The 13,030-nt window shown below is 39.3% G+C and overlaps 1 protein-coding gene across 4 annotated transcripts; it reads right to left on the minus strand.

Moving 5' to 3' along the window:
* Positions 1-274: 274 nt before the first annotated feature.
* On the minus strand, positions 275-10,229 carry taf9 (TAF9 RNA polymerase II, TATA box binding protein (TBP)-associated factor). 4 transcript variants are annotated; one of them, XM_058989012.1, is made up of 8 exons: positions 10,033-10,077; positions 9,684-9,707; positions 8,989-9,070; positions 7,194-7,330; positions 4,757-4,891; positions 3,552-3,630; positions 1,712-1,828; positions 275-1,117 (listed from the first exon to the last, which is right to left on the minus strand). In XM_058989012.1, the coding sequence occupies exons 3-8, from the start codon at positions 9,065-9,067 to the stop codon at positions 951-953; spliced, it is 714 nt and encodes a 237-aa protein (XP_058844995.1). In that variant the 5' UTR covers positions 9,068-9,070; positions 9,684-9,707; positions 10,033-10,077; the 3' UTR covers positions 275-950. The 4 variants fall into 4 exon arrangements, with proteins under 4 accessions (XP_058844995.1, XP_033876428.3, XP_058844996.1 ...); XM_034020537.3 differs by lacking the exons at positions 9,684-9,707; positions 10,033-10,077 and adding an exon at positions 10,125-10,229; XM_058989013.1 differs by lacking the exon at positions 9,684-9,707 and having other exon boundaries at positions 10,047-10,141.
* Positions 10,230-13,030: the final 2,801 nt, after the last annotated feature.

Below are 13,030 nucleotides of genomic sequence, written 5' to 3' on the forward strand. Positions count from 1 at the left end.
TCAATGGTTCTGTATGGCGATAAATAAAAATAAAAAAAACACCTTTAGCCCCATTCACAGAGGCATGCTCTACCCAGGTCGGACCTGGTGTCATGCAGGTCAGATACATGATTTCACTGTGCTTATTGAAGAAGCAGAGTTCGTAGTTTCACAATATGTGGGACTGTGACCCAGGTAGCCAGAACCCGGGTAGAAGCGCCAGTGTGAAAGGGGCTTTAAAATGAGACACTCTCATGGGGACCATTTTCAATTGTAGATCTTCTGACCGAAAATGGAAGTTTGCAAAATTAAATAAAAGTCAGTCAAAGACAAGAACAATAAAATGAATGAAAACAAAGTATGAAATTCATTTTAAAAAATCCATCCTTAATACAAATGTTATATCCTAATCTCTTATTTATTAAGTCCTGTGTGTCTTTGTGAAAGCGGAACATGCGGAAATATGAAAAGGTACTCGGATGTAAATCAAGCATGCAGCGACATCCACACAGGTTCACCCGCTTGGACAGTGTTTTTAGAAAGGCAAACCATTACAGAACGGGTCTGTCTCTTCAGATTTCACTTCATCTGGTTTTGTGGAAGCTATTCTCTCTAAACTGATCCAAGAGCTCCTGCCCAGGAGGTCCGAGTCCAATCCGAGGGTTAGTCTGAACAGGCAGATCGGTCTGGAATCGGTTTGTTTTCTCAGCCTAGTCTTAACACAACACAAGCGGTTCCCTGTGGACATCACTAGATGCAAAGCACTACATGAATTCCACTACAAATACAAAGCTTAGGTGACACAGTGGGTCTTTTACATCAACATGTGCATGCTATATGGTTCAATGCTTACATACTTTCTCATGTAAACAGCTTTTATAAAAAATAAAGGAAGATGCACTGAACAGTTGTGAAGCGTCATTATTTACATTGTCCCAGCAGCTCCTTCCATGGCGAGGCTCTGTTCCTGGTTACAGAGTGTCGTAATCGTCTTCATCTTCATGCTTCCGCTTCAAAGCATTCGACTCGTTGGCTGAGCTTTGTGACGACACCATGCTGGTTGTGATGAGAATGTTTTTGGAGCCGATCAAGGAGGGGTTGATGAGCACGTTTTGAACTGTAGGGGTGGAGGGCATAGCTGTAAATGAAAGAAACGTTTCAAAAAGTTTGGATCAATGTTTAAAAAGGTGTTACAGTTGCTTTTTAATTTTATTTGTATAACTGAATGCAGTGTTTCTCAAATACAGGTTACCAGCAGGAGTTTGTGCAGCCTCAGCAGGTCCCAACTTCACTTTGTTATTTTGATCTCTCTCTCAAAGTGTCTAGTTATTTTCCTCTTCACAGACACACCTCCCCACAACAGTTTAGGAGAACTGAAGGTCAGTGGGAGGATGCCCACTTCCCTCTTTATACCCTGGAGCTCTACAGCAGACTCAGTCGGGCTACCAGCCCCTGTAGAACAAACGCCAGCCCTGCCGTTGTGTGCTGAAACCCATCAGGCAGCAGGGTTGACATAGCAACATGAGGAGACACAGAAAGCGTGGGTGGCTCTGCATGGCTACCAAATCTATTGTGTTGAGAACTGATTCCTCTGTGGGTTCATGTTACAGCCTTTCACCACTGAATCCAGCTTTTTCGGGAACAAGAAAATCATTTAGCAGTCTCTGCCTGAGATGTTTCATGTGAACGAAGGATCCTACAATACTGATAATTAAACGAAATACTATCTTACTTGATTTCACTGTTGAAGACTGTGATGAAGGGATCTGGACTGTGAAGCGCTGCCCTGACAATGACACAGGTGTTCCCACCTTAGTGGTGAGCGTGACTGACTGCGAAACTGGCGTACCTGAGGGAACAAAAGTGAAGCGAACATGGTAGTACCGTCAGAATACTTTTACTTTTCTTTCTCTTTGATTTCCTCTTTCTGTGTCAGTCCAAACACACAAAGTTGTTAATTAGGACTACTTTGCTTTTTATAGTGTGTTCAATTGTTCCTGATTGCACCACTAAATAAACCTGGTTTCAGCGGGTCTTAACACAGTGCTCAGTTGTGTGTTTGGGACCCCATTGCACTGTCACCAAAATCTCTTCAGCGAATATGTTAATGATGGGGCAAGTGCTCTATAACGGGGCAAGACATGTCTTCAGAATACCATTTCAGTGCAGTATTTGTTTATGTCTTAGCTCCATTTGCACTCGCATTTGCACTGTGATCAGAATACGGCCCTAAGAGTTTTAGTTTATAGACAGTAAGAGTTTAAGATGTTTGTGTTAATAAAAGGTTTTTAAAACATACTTTCCATGTATTTTCCTTGAGAAACTATATAAAATAGGTAGTAAAATAAAAAAATGATTTAAATCAATTTTTTTTTTTTTTTTTTTTATTAAATCGACTTGATTTAAATCAGCCAACCCCGCAGTTAACTAGCGTACGATTTTTTTTGGTTTGTTTGTTTTAAAGGGTTTGGGGATTGTTCTCAGAAGAGCGAGACAGGATAAACGAGCTGCTGAGAACCTTGTGGAAATCTTCTTCATTGATCTGTTTACTGAGCAAACTCTCAAGTTGAAATTTGCAATAAACAACCTATAACACTTTCTCATATCTATGTGTTGTGCTTTACATTTCCCAAAGGTCATTTTTTATCCAATGCCTATAGTAGTTTTGGTGATGCAGCGATGGATAAAAAATTGAAAATCCACCCGAGTCACTTTTCAAGCATTTACAATTAAAATAAATTCTCCCGATTATTTTTAAATTAAAAAATAAATGTTAAAATCAGAACCTGTATTCCTAACCTTCATGAGGGGGGATTGCATCTTAATTTCAATAGCGTTTAATACAGGCAGGGGAAAGTTTATTTGCTTAATCTTATTATCAATCAGCAAATGAATTTAACAAATACAGTACGTTTGTTTATACAGTACCCAAGAGAGGGAGGAGAGTGTTAAACAAATCCTAAGCAGAAATCATCTTGTTAAGGAACAACAGTATAGAACCCATTCAATTCCTAAGAGATCTCTGGCGCACTCTACTGGAAAAAACAAAGTATTGGTTTTACACTTCAAGCTGCAGTGCACAATAACTGCGGTACACCCTGACGTGACTCAAGGTACCACAAGTTCACTGCGGTGTCGGGGACATTTTCCATGGAACCCATTGTAAAAACGTAAGTTGTAAATGTAAGTTTAATGCAAATATGTGATTTTTATATCACGGTTAATCTAATAAACAGTATCAAATCTTTACATCAATTGTCACTATTACCTTGATTAACATGGCAAATACAAATCTCTTTCAACAGTACAAATACTGTACTGTTAAATGTTACGAGCCAGGAGAACGAAGGGACTGATCTGAACTGTGTACTGGTGCCTTTCACTGAAGGGAGACGAGGCTCTTGAGGTCAGGATAAGACAGGATGGTAACTGTGGGATGTCCAGGTGAATCACAGAGAAAGCTTGCTTTTGTTCTGCTGTTCTTCACCCACCACTCAATTTAATGTGGTTGTTTAGCCCTGTATCACACACACTAAGGTGTCAGTGCTGTGCATGAAGTTTCTTATCCTTACCCATAGTGGGAGTGCTGGGACGGCTGCTCATCGCTCCAACACTCAGTCTAGGTACAGTGATTCTTCCTCCTGATGACACCTTAAAAAAATCAAACCGATTCCAACTAATTACACAAAAAGCAAAATAAAGACGACCATGAAGGGATCGAAATAAGACTCGTGCATAAGCGTTTGAATCCGTCTAGGTTTTCTAATCACTGGTCACAGCTCCGTTTAACGCTGTAACACCCGCGGGTGTAACACACATGATCCAATACTTTGCAGTCCCCTATTGCACACTGTGTTTAAAATCCAGCCCCAGGAGCCAACATGTTCACATGCAATGCATTGTGTGCTGCTGGACAGACCTAGAATTGACTTTGGTAGAAGGAACAGGGTTTGGTTAAATAAATATACCAGCTTTTCACCATTACAGTTTTAATGGATCATACATCTGCGATGGTAATAAGACACCCATTGTGCATCAGTATTAGCTTTTCCTCTCTACAGTTTGTTTTTTAACCCTTTGCGGTCCATTATTCAGCGCCTGTCAGGCGTGTCAGGTCTAATTTATTTTCACACAAGCTGGAAAGGAAAAAAGGAAAGGAAAAATTGTAATGTCAGACCTGGTCCGACATAGGACCGCAAAGGGTTAACCAAGAAGTATACCCTTCCTTGAATAGCTCCTCTCTTAAGAGTAAGTAGCAGGGTTCCGAAAAAATAAGAGCGTTAAACATCCCCACGTGTTGCTACAACAGTTTAAATAACGTGCCTGTCATTTTTTCTTTTCATTGTTAACATCCTGACAACCTTTACACTTCTAACTTTAAAGTCTGTTCCAAAGCTCTTTCAAAAGTGGCCGCTCTACTGCACTGACAGTGTAAAGATTATTGCACACAGCAATAACGATCCATGATGTGGTACGGAACAGAAAAGACTGAGGTTTTTTTATATTTACTTTTTTTTTTCCTTCTTCCTGCAGTGATTTAGAGGACAGATCTCAAACCATAGTGCACTAGCTGCATTTTGAAAAGAGCTTTGAAACAGACTTTAAAGCTATAAGTGTAAAAAGTTGTCAGGATGTTAGTGAAAATAAATATTACAGGTACGTTATTTAAACAGTTGTAGCAACACGTGGGGACGTATAACGCTATATTTTTCGGAACCACACTACTTAATCTTTAAGCTTACTGACCAACAGCAAGAGTTTGTTGCTCAGTGCTTACCTTCTTCTGCAGGGACTTCAGTCTGTAGTTCGGGGCTGTTAAGCAGTATCTATCTGGAGGGAGTCTGGGTCCAGTGTAAGGCTTAATCAATGGCAAAGGAGTCTGATTCTTCTGTCTTGCAACCTCAAGTAGAAACTGAAGAAAGAGTGTTTAAAGGATGTTTTGTTATTTGTAATAGTAGTAGAAGTAAGTAGTATTTAATTATTAATGTGGAATCTGAGAAGCAACGTGTTATTTGAAGGATGCCCATCCCCTTCCTAGGGGCTTGAGGTTGTGAGAAATGTATAAAAGCAGGGTTTTCAATTAGTTTTAAAGTGGCACTTCTAAGGTAGTAGGAGGCACCCATCTCAGACACGTAGCGCCGAGGGGGGAGTGTATGGGAGGGGGGTTCCCAGTGGAAGTTTTTGAAAAAAGGGATTAAAATGGTGCATTCTGGGGCATTGTTGCACCGTTTAAGCATGTGCTAGACTAGTAGTGGTCTGCTTGTAGTGTCTGACAAAGTACTCCGTTAGTGCAATGAAGGAGCTTTATTTCAGCACTGCTCACAGCAAGGCAAGACCAACAAGAAGAAATTTACTTTAGGTTCATCAAGGCCCCTGCAATTCAAGACTGGCTGAAAATGTGTGTGGAATTGGTGACCGCACCTTTAATTTTGTCCACTTTGTAATATGGGAAGCAGCAACCATGCTCAGTGTTAGTAAAGTCCTGATCTGACAGCATGTAACACAGACAGCTCTTATGATTACATGTTACTGTTTATTTTCAGTAAAAACAATTTTAAATTGCATTGAGTTCGTTCTACTATTTATTATATTAAATACACCACAGCAAACACATTTCAATACATTATAGATATTTTCATTAGCACAATCTGTGAGCTAAATTTAGTCAATGTGTTTATCTGCAATCAAGTAAGCTGCAGTGCATTTCATTTTTAATTCCCTAAATGTTTCTCAGCAGTACACTTCCAAAATACAGTCCCAATTATTTTGACATTCTGCTTTCACCTTCAAATGGTCAGCTTGAGAAATAAACTTTGTTTCCCTGCAACAGCTGAACCTGCTTTAGTCCAAAACTCAGCTCCCTGCTGTTTTCATTATGGTAACGTCTTAAATTACCGTGCATGCTTCTTTAGCTGAGATATTATCAGCTCATTATCTAACTAGGGAACCTGCTGCGCAATTCAATCATCCTTAAACTCCTGGGATAGTTGTGGCTGCTAAGAAGATGCAACAGAAGAAATAAATCTGTTCATGTTGACTCAACTTTATTTAAACACTCTACGACTTGACTGGTGAAAGATAACATTGGTTCATTGGAGTTCACAAACAACTTTTTTCAGCTTGATATGTTAACCTTTTCACTTCCTTTTTTGTTTTATTGAGCTTTTTGATGCATTACAGCACTTCATTAAAATTATTTTATTTATTTTCATGGCATTTTGTTATTGTCACTTGTTCAACACACAAACTAAGTGTATTTTTACTCAACTGTTCATTTTAAGCTACATTTTAACACAACAGTACTACTCACACACATTTGGTCACCATCGCAACTGTTGCAAGAAACTGGGGTTACTGCTGCTCTACACTTGCAAGCATTTGTATATCATCAGCTGACAAGGGATCAGATGATATCCCACCTTTTTTCTTAAAGGCGTACAGCCTCTGTACATGAACTCCCACAATGACAAGCACCTATGGGTACATATTTTACAATATAATAATAAAAGGAATACGCTGAATGATAATACCCGAAAATAATAGTAATATTTTTAAATAAAAGTAGCCGGCGCAAATATAATTTTAGATGGTAGATTGTGCCGGTCGCCGGCTTACTTTGAAAACCCTGATGAAGGAACCAAGGCAGGGAGCATTGACTTCAAGTATGAAAAAACAGACCCTGCAGTTTTTTAGAACAGTGCAATGGGGTTTGTACGCACTGCAAATAAACACTTTATTCAAGTGCGTATCGAAACAGTGGTGGATTGAAATGCCTCCAGCATTCAAATATTAATTACCAATCCTGGCTTTAACTTCCTTTCAGAGACACTACACTGAAGAGTCTCACTTCCACTGCTGGAGGTATTTTTTTGCAAAGCCCCCTTGATTTAAACGACGGTGGTATTTGGATCTGCCCTTATCAAGATGAACTGAATAGACCCCCTTGTCTTAAAGCAGCTCCAGTAACAACACAGATAGCACCTACACTATGCTGGTTCACTGGAAGAGTAGAGGAGCAAGAAAACATGATGCCTGAAGCCACCAAGGTTAATTCATATAACACAGTGTCTTCTATTCAAACACTTACCAGGTCGGACACTTCTTACCGTAAGAAGCGTTGATCAGATCAAAACCACATTCCAAAGTGGCATGGACACCAGATGGCTGTACCCCTAACCAGTTGGACATTAAATGCAAATTCACACATGACTTACATCTCTAGGAGGAGGGGACGTGAATGACTGGTCCATTCGGCACTGGATAGCTAGCCTCACATCATCTGCATCGATGTTTGATTTCTTGGCATGGGTTGAGTAGATCTTTGCATCTTCTATTATTGTTGTTACATATCCTACAAAGAAAGCAAGCTTTTAATTTTAAAAATGGGGGGTTTACAATTGTATACCCCTTGGGAGATTTTTAAACAAAGATGAATTGGGAGTTTATAAGTAGGGGTCTACCTAATTCGCGGAAATCAGGAAATTGAAGGGGCACCGCAAAATTCACCTTAGAGGCCAATGCATACCGGACTAGTACAGAGAGAATTTAAAAAAAAAAAAACTAATTTAAAATTAACTACTGCACACCGCAAGTGACTGCAAACTACATATCTTAATTCTGTAATTCTGTTTTTTTATTCCTTTGCTGTCCTGTGTGCATTGCATTTAGGCAAAAATACAAAATAAACATAACTTCGACAAATAACATTTAAAAAAAATACTCCAAAACGGTTAACTTTCTTGTTTACTGTTCACATAACAACAATGTTTTAATCAGCCTATCAGTGTCTGTACTGGCTTTGCTGTGACCTGTACTGTACAGTAGGAGGTGGGACAGAGTCAGTGTTTCATTGTTATTTTGATTTAGGTTGCTAAAATCTAGTTTTCAGCATTGGAGGTAAAATACCAAAAATGGAGGACAAAGCAAAAAACGCTTGCTTCAACCAACCTGTTGCTTACTTTTTAAACGCAGTTAGAATTTTAGACCCGAAAAAGGCAAGTTTTCTTGCTTTTGACTTGATACTAATAAAATAAATTCCTAGATGGGACAAACAACATGACAACAAATGTGCTGCATATAGACTTTTACCAGATGCCCTTGAGGGAAACCGAGTTTTGGGACTGTTTCTAATCGATTTCCGCATCTGTATAACTTGGCAAAGCGTTGCCATACACTTCCAACCAATTCAGTGGATGCAGAACGTGCAGTCTCAATGTATGGGCAAGTCTTCACACCACAGAGACAGAGAATGTCGGCAGCAACTGCATGCTTGCCTTTAACAAACGACAGCACTCTGTTTTAGTAAGGAAGCAGGTACCACTATTTTTAGGCTTTTATAGTGCTCTGAAATATTTTCTAGGTTTATTTAATGTGTCAGCAGGTCTGCGAAATCCTAATTTTATTCCATAACCTACCCACGAAAAATATGTAAATCCTCCACGATTTAAGTAGATCCCTATTTATAAGGTGTACACATTTGAGAAGACATTTCATTGACATTAAAGTAACTGTAGCAAACAAAATAGTTCCATAATTCTTCTGCATGCACATATATTTACTGTATAGGTCTCAAATGTGCAGTTTTGAAAGAAACACGTTATAGCAACCATGTATTTTAATTTCAAAACTTGATATCTGGTATTACACTAAATAAAATAAATAAATAAATAAATAAATAAATAAACAAACAAACACAAGCCATGCTTTTAGATTGTCTTGTACTTCTTCGGTCATTTCACATGGAGAGATTATGCCCACCCCTTAACTGCCTTCTTTCATGTCAGTAGCCAATCAGCTACTTTCCCCATTGACTGACATGCTTTCAGCCAGTAACATGCTTTGTCTCAGAAGACACTTACTTGGTTTTATAACACAAACATTGTTTTTCTTTTAGAAGAACACCGCTATACTGGAGCAAAAGCATAACGTACCAATAACAAGTGAAAAAAGACAAACAAATATTTGGTCAATACAGGCCCATTGCTCCAGGAGCTAACAGCAAATACTCACTGTAGGTAAACTCCAGCATCTGATTAATTACCCTTGGCTCGTACTCTGTGATACCCATATCCTTCAGAATCTGGGTCATAACCTAAATGTGGGGAACAAATAAAAACACAAACAGCTGCCTAAATTAATGCAGGAATAACACTTTAAAAAAGAAAAACAAATAAACATTTTTGGCACATTTGTAAAACTCTCAGATAATCAAAAATGTCACTTGTTCGTTACCATTGAAGAGTCACAAATTATTTTAAAATAAATGTAATCGGCAATTGTTAGCAACTGGTGTGTTTACTTGGGCAGCACGTCTGATAGGATAGCAATACAGTAAAGTCTTCCAGGGCGCCAACATTTAAACCATTTCGTTCAGAGCCTAGATTCTAGTTGGTCCCTCTCCCCGTCCTTATAAAAGTTTACCATGCTATTTCGGCACGGTATTTTTGCAGTTTTGCCACGCTTTTGTTTGCTAATCTGCTTTAACATATCTCGGTATTCTCAATACTTATTCTTTACCGTGCTTAGTTTGTTACGCTTTTAGACAGAAATTAAAAAAAAAAAAAACATCCTACAAAAACGCTACCTGGCTTTTGTGCCATTACATTAGCTGCACATACCGACTGCAGTCAAATAACAGCGTCGCTTTTGTTTTGTTCTGTAATGTGTACTACTAGTGTACAGGGGTACTGTAGTTATTACTTTACCTTTCTGCACTGGAAAAAGAAAAATAACATTTAAGTTAATTGCAAAAGACGCAATACAGGTAATACAACATGCACGTCAACAGAGAAAAGCCGTGAACTTGTTCAGTGTCCTTGTGTTTAATTAGAGGGACTCTGAGACTTGGGACTTGTTTTTTATTATGGCAAGAAAAGATAACAGCTCCCGTTTTGTTAATTTAATAAAGTAAAAGCTCATGGAATATCGACACACCTAATTCACAGCAAACATCCATCCGCTGTAATAACACTGATGAAAACATTGTTCCCGCGTACTGTATATATTGGAAATGAGACTAAACATTGTGTACGCAGAAAGTAATACGTAGTGCATTGAGCTTGGTATACTTTAACTGGCTGGTGACACGTTCAATAACCATCATCTGCTCCTTTCAATCCTGGAAAAGGTAGCACAGTGTTTTGTACCTGAGCATCTTTCGGTATAACCTTCGGCGCCGCCATTTTGTCCAGTTCTGACTTCCTGCAGCGTGATCACTCGCTGCACTTCCTGTTTCATGGAGAACAAAGAGGCTACAAGGATTGGACTGTACTGCAAATCAACAGCAGATGGCGCTCAAAGTACAGTGCCACGACATTTACCACACATATTGGCCAGGGACCAGAGGTAACCACACTTGGTGAGATTACATTCTGAAAATGTGTATGTATGTATGTGTTTATTTATTTAAGCGTACACATACTGTAGTGTTCAAACATTGGGAAACAACACGTGATTTACAGCAAGACTAGCATGCTACCCCAAAATGTTCTCCTATTTCTAGGAAAGCAGCACAGCTGGGGAGGGGGAGTTTGTTGCTTGATAACTTCAGTCAGACTACTTGCTCAGTAATAGGTTTCTGGCTCAGGACTGCCAAGGACAACACTGCATTGAATATATTGTACCAGTCCTGACTCCCACCACAGGAAAATCATTTTTTGGGTACTATTAACACATACACCACCCAGTCTATAATAATAATAATAAATAATAATAATAATAATAATAATACATTAGAAGGGATGTGACGGGATAGGGGATCTGGGAAGGTGTTCATTTTCTTTTTTTTTTTTGTGTGTGTGTTTTTTTTAATGACTCGCTGTCAAATAGATGGATTTTCTGCAGGCTCGGAGGCTCACGCTGTGTGGCTTTGGAGGTTTGTGCGCGCGCGGAGCTTCCAAGGACGTCATCATTAGTGGTGTTAAATTTTGTATCTGGAAAATCCCATTGAATTAGTGTTGTGGAGACGGCGGTTATGGAGGAAGAAACGGTAAATTCCAACAGTGTATATTTATACTTTTGTTTAATAATAACAAAAAAAAAAACATTGTACATGTGTTTTATACAAATACACAATGTATGTTCATTTTTGACACTTTTTGCGTACGTTAACAGACTTAAATAGCTACTTCTACTTTGTCAATCACTGTGAATTCATGCGAATTTTACTGTATATAACTTTAATTCAGATATAAAATATAATTTTGTATAAATTAAATTTAAACCAATTTAAGCACAGATATATTTAAAAACAGCTGTATGTAAGGTTAACGGTTGTATGGTGCAGTGTTTGTATGGATGTAAAGGTTAAATATTTAACTACATATGTAATATGGACCTATTGAAAATACAACAATGTATGTCTCGGCATTTTGAGTTCTTGTATCTGGATTGTATAATCAGTTTGTATTGTAACAATCGTGTGTCATTTTAATGATTGTGCCTGAGCGTATTTTTGTTTAACAATGTCCTCTTTTTATTTCAGATCCATATCACTGCATTGAAAGCGCTGCTCAGTTCTGTGCTTTACTATTGTTATTTTTGCAAACCATCTGTATATAAGTCAAAAAAGGGATCCAGGGCTCCCGAGTGGCGCATCCAGTAAAGGCGCTCCGTGTGGAGTGCAGGATGCGCCCTATAGTCTGGACGTCGCGAGTTTGAGTCCAGGTTATTTCTTTGCCGACCCAGGACGGGAGCTTCCAGGGGAGAAAATAATCAAAATAATTGGCAACGACTAAATAAAAAAAAAACATGCAATCTTCAGGTGTGAAAAGTTATTCCCCCCCCCCAAGTTAACTCAACCAAATTAAAGGGGTCAGCTGTTTGAGTACTTTGGTTAACAACCAGGCCTGATTTGGGCCAGCCCTGCCCAATATAAATCTGACTAACTTTAGCCCTTACCATCAGAGTGAAGTTGTCAGCACACAGGTTCTAGAGGCACATCATGCCACGAACAAAAGAAATTCCTGAAGACATCTGGAAAAAGTTGTTGATGCCTATCAGTCTGGAAAGGGTTACAAAGCCATTTCTAAGGCTCTGGGGCTCCACCGAACCACAGTCAGAGCCATATTGTCCAAATGGAGAAAGTTTGGGACAGTAGTGAATCTTCCCAGGAGTGGCCGTCCTGCCAAAATCTCTCCAAGAGCAAGGCGTAAAATCGTCCAGGAAGTCACAAAGAACCCTAGAACAACATCCAGGGATCTGCAGGTCTCTCTCGCCTTGGCTAAGGTCAGTGTTCATGACTCCACCATCAGAAAGACACAGGGCAAAAATGGGATTCATGCTAGCCTCAAGTTTGCCAAAAAGCATCTGGATGATCCTCAAGACTTCTGGAACAATGTTCTATGGACAGATGAGTCAAAAGTGGAACTTTTTGGCCGACATGGGCCCTGTTATGTCTGGCGAAAACCAAACACTGCATTCCAGAGTAAGAACCTCATACCAGTGGTCAAGCATGGTGGTGGTGATGTCATGGTTTGGGGATGCTTTGCTGCATTAGGACCTGGACACTTTGCCATCATTGAAGGAACCATGAATTCTGCTCTGTATCAGAGAATTCTACAGGAGAACATTAGGCCATCCATCTGTGAGCTGAAGCTGGGTCATGCAGCAAGACAATGATCCAAAACACACAAGCAAGTCTACATCAGAATGGTTGAAGAACAAGAAATTTAAAGTTTTGGAATGGCCTAGTCAAAGTCCAGACCTAAACCCCATTGAGATGTTGTGGCAGGACATGAAACGAGCAGTTCATGCTTGAAAACCCACCAATGTCACTGAGTTGAAGAAGTTCTGCATGGAGGAGTGGGCCAAAATTCCTCCACAACGCTGTGAGAGACTAATCAATAACTACAGGAAGTGTTTTGGTTGCAGTTATTGCTGCTAAAGGTGGCGTAACCAGTTATTGGGTCTAAGGGGGCGATTACTTTTTCACACGGGGGCATTGGGTGTTGCATAACTTTCTTTAATAATTAAATGAAATATGTATCAAATTTGTGTGTTATTTGTTCACTCAGGGTCCCTTTTATCTAATATTAGGTTTTGGTTGAAGATC

This window comes from Acipenser ruthenus, chromosome 16, assembly GCF_902713425.1.
Source record: "Acipenser ruthenus chromosome 16, fAciRut3.2 maternal haplotype, whole genome shotgun sequence".
Classification (NCBI taxonomy): domain Eukaryota; kingdom Metazoa; phylum Chordata; class Actinopteri; order Acipenseriformes; family Acipenseridae; genus Acipenser; species Acipenser ruthenus.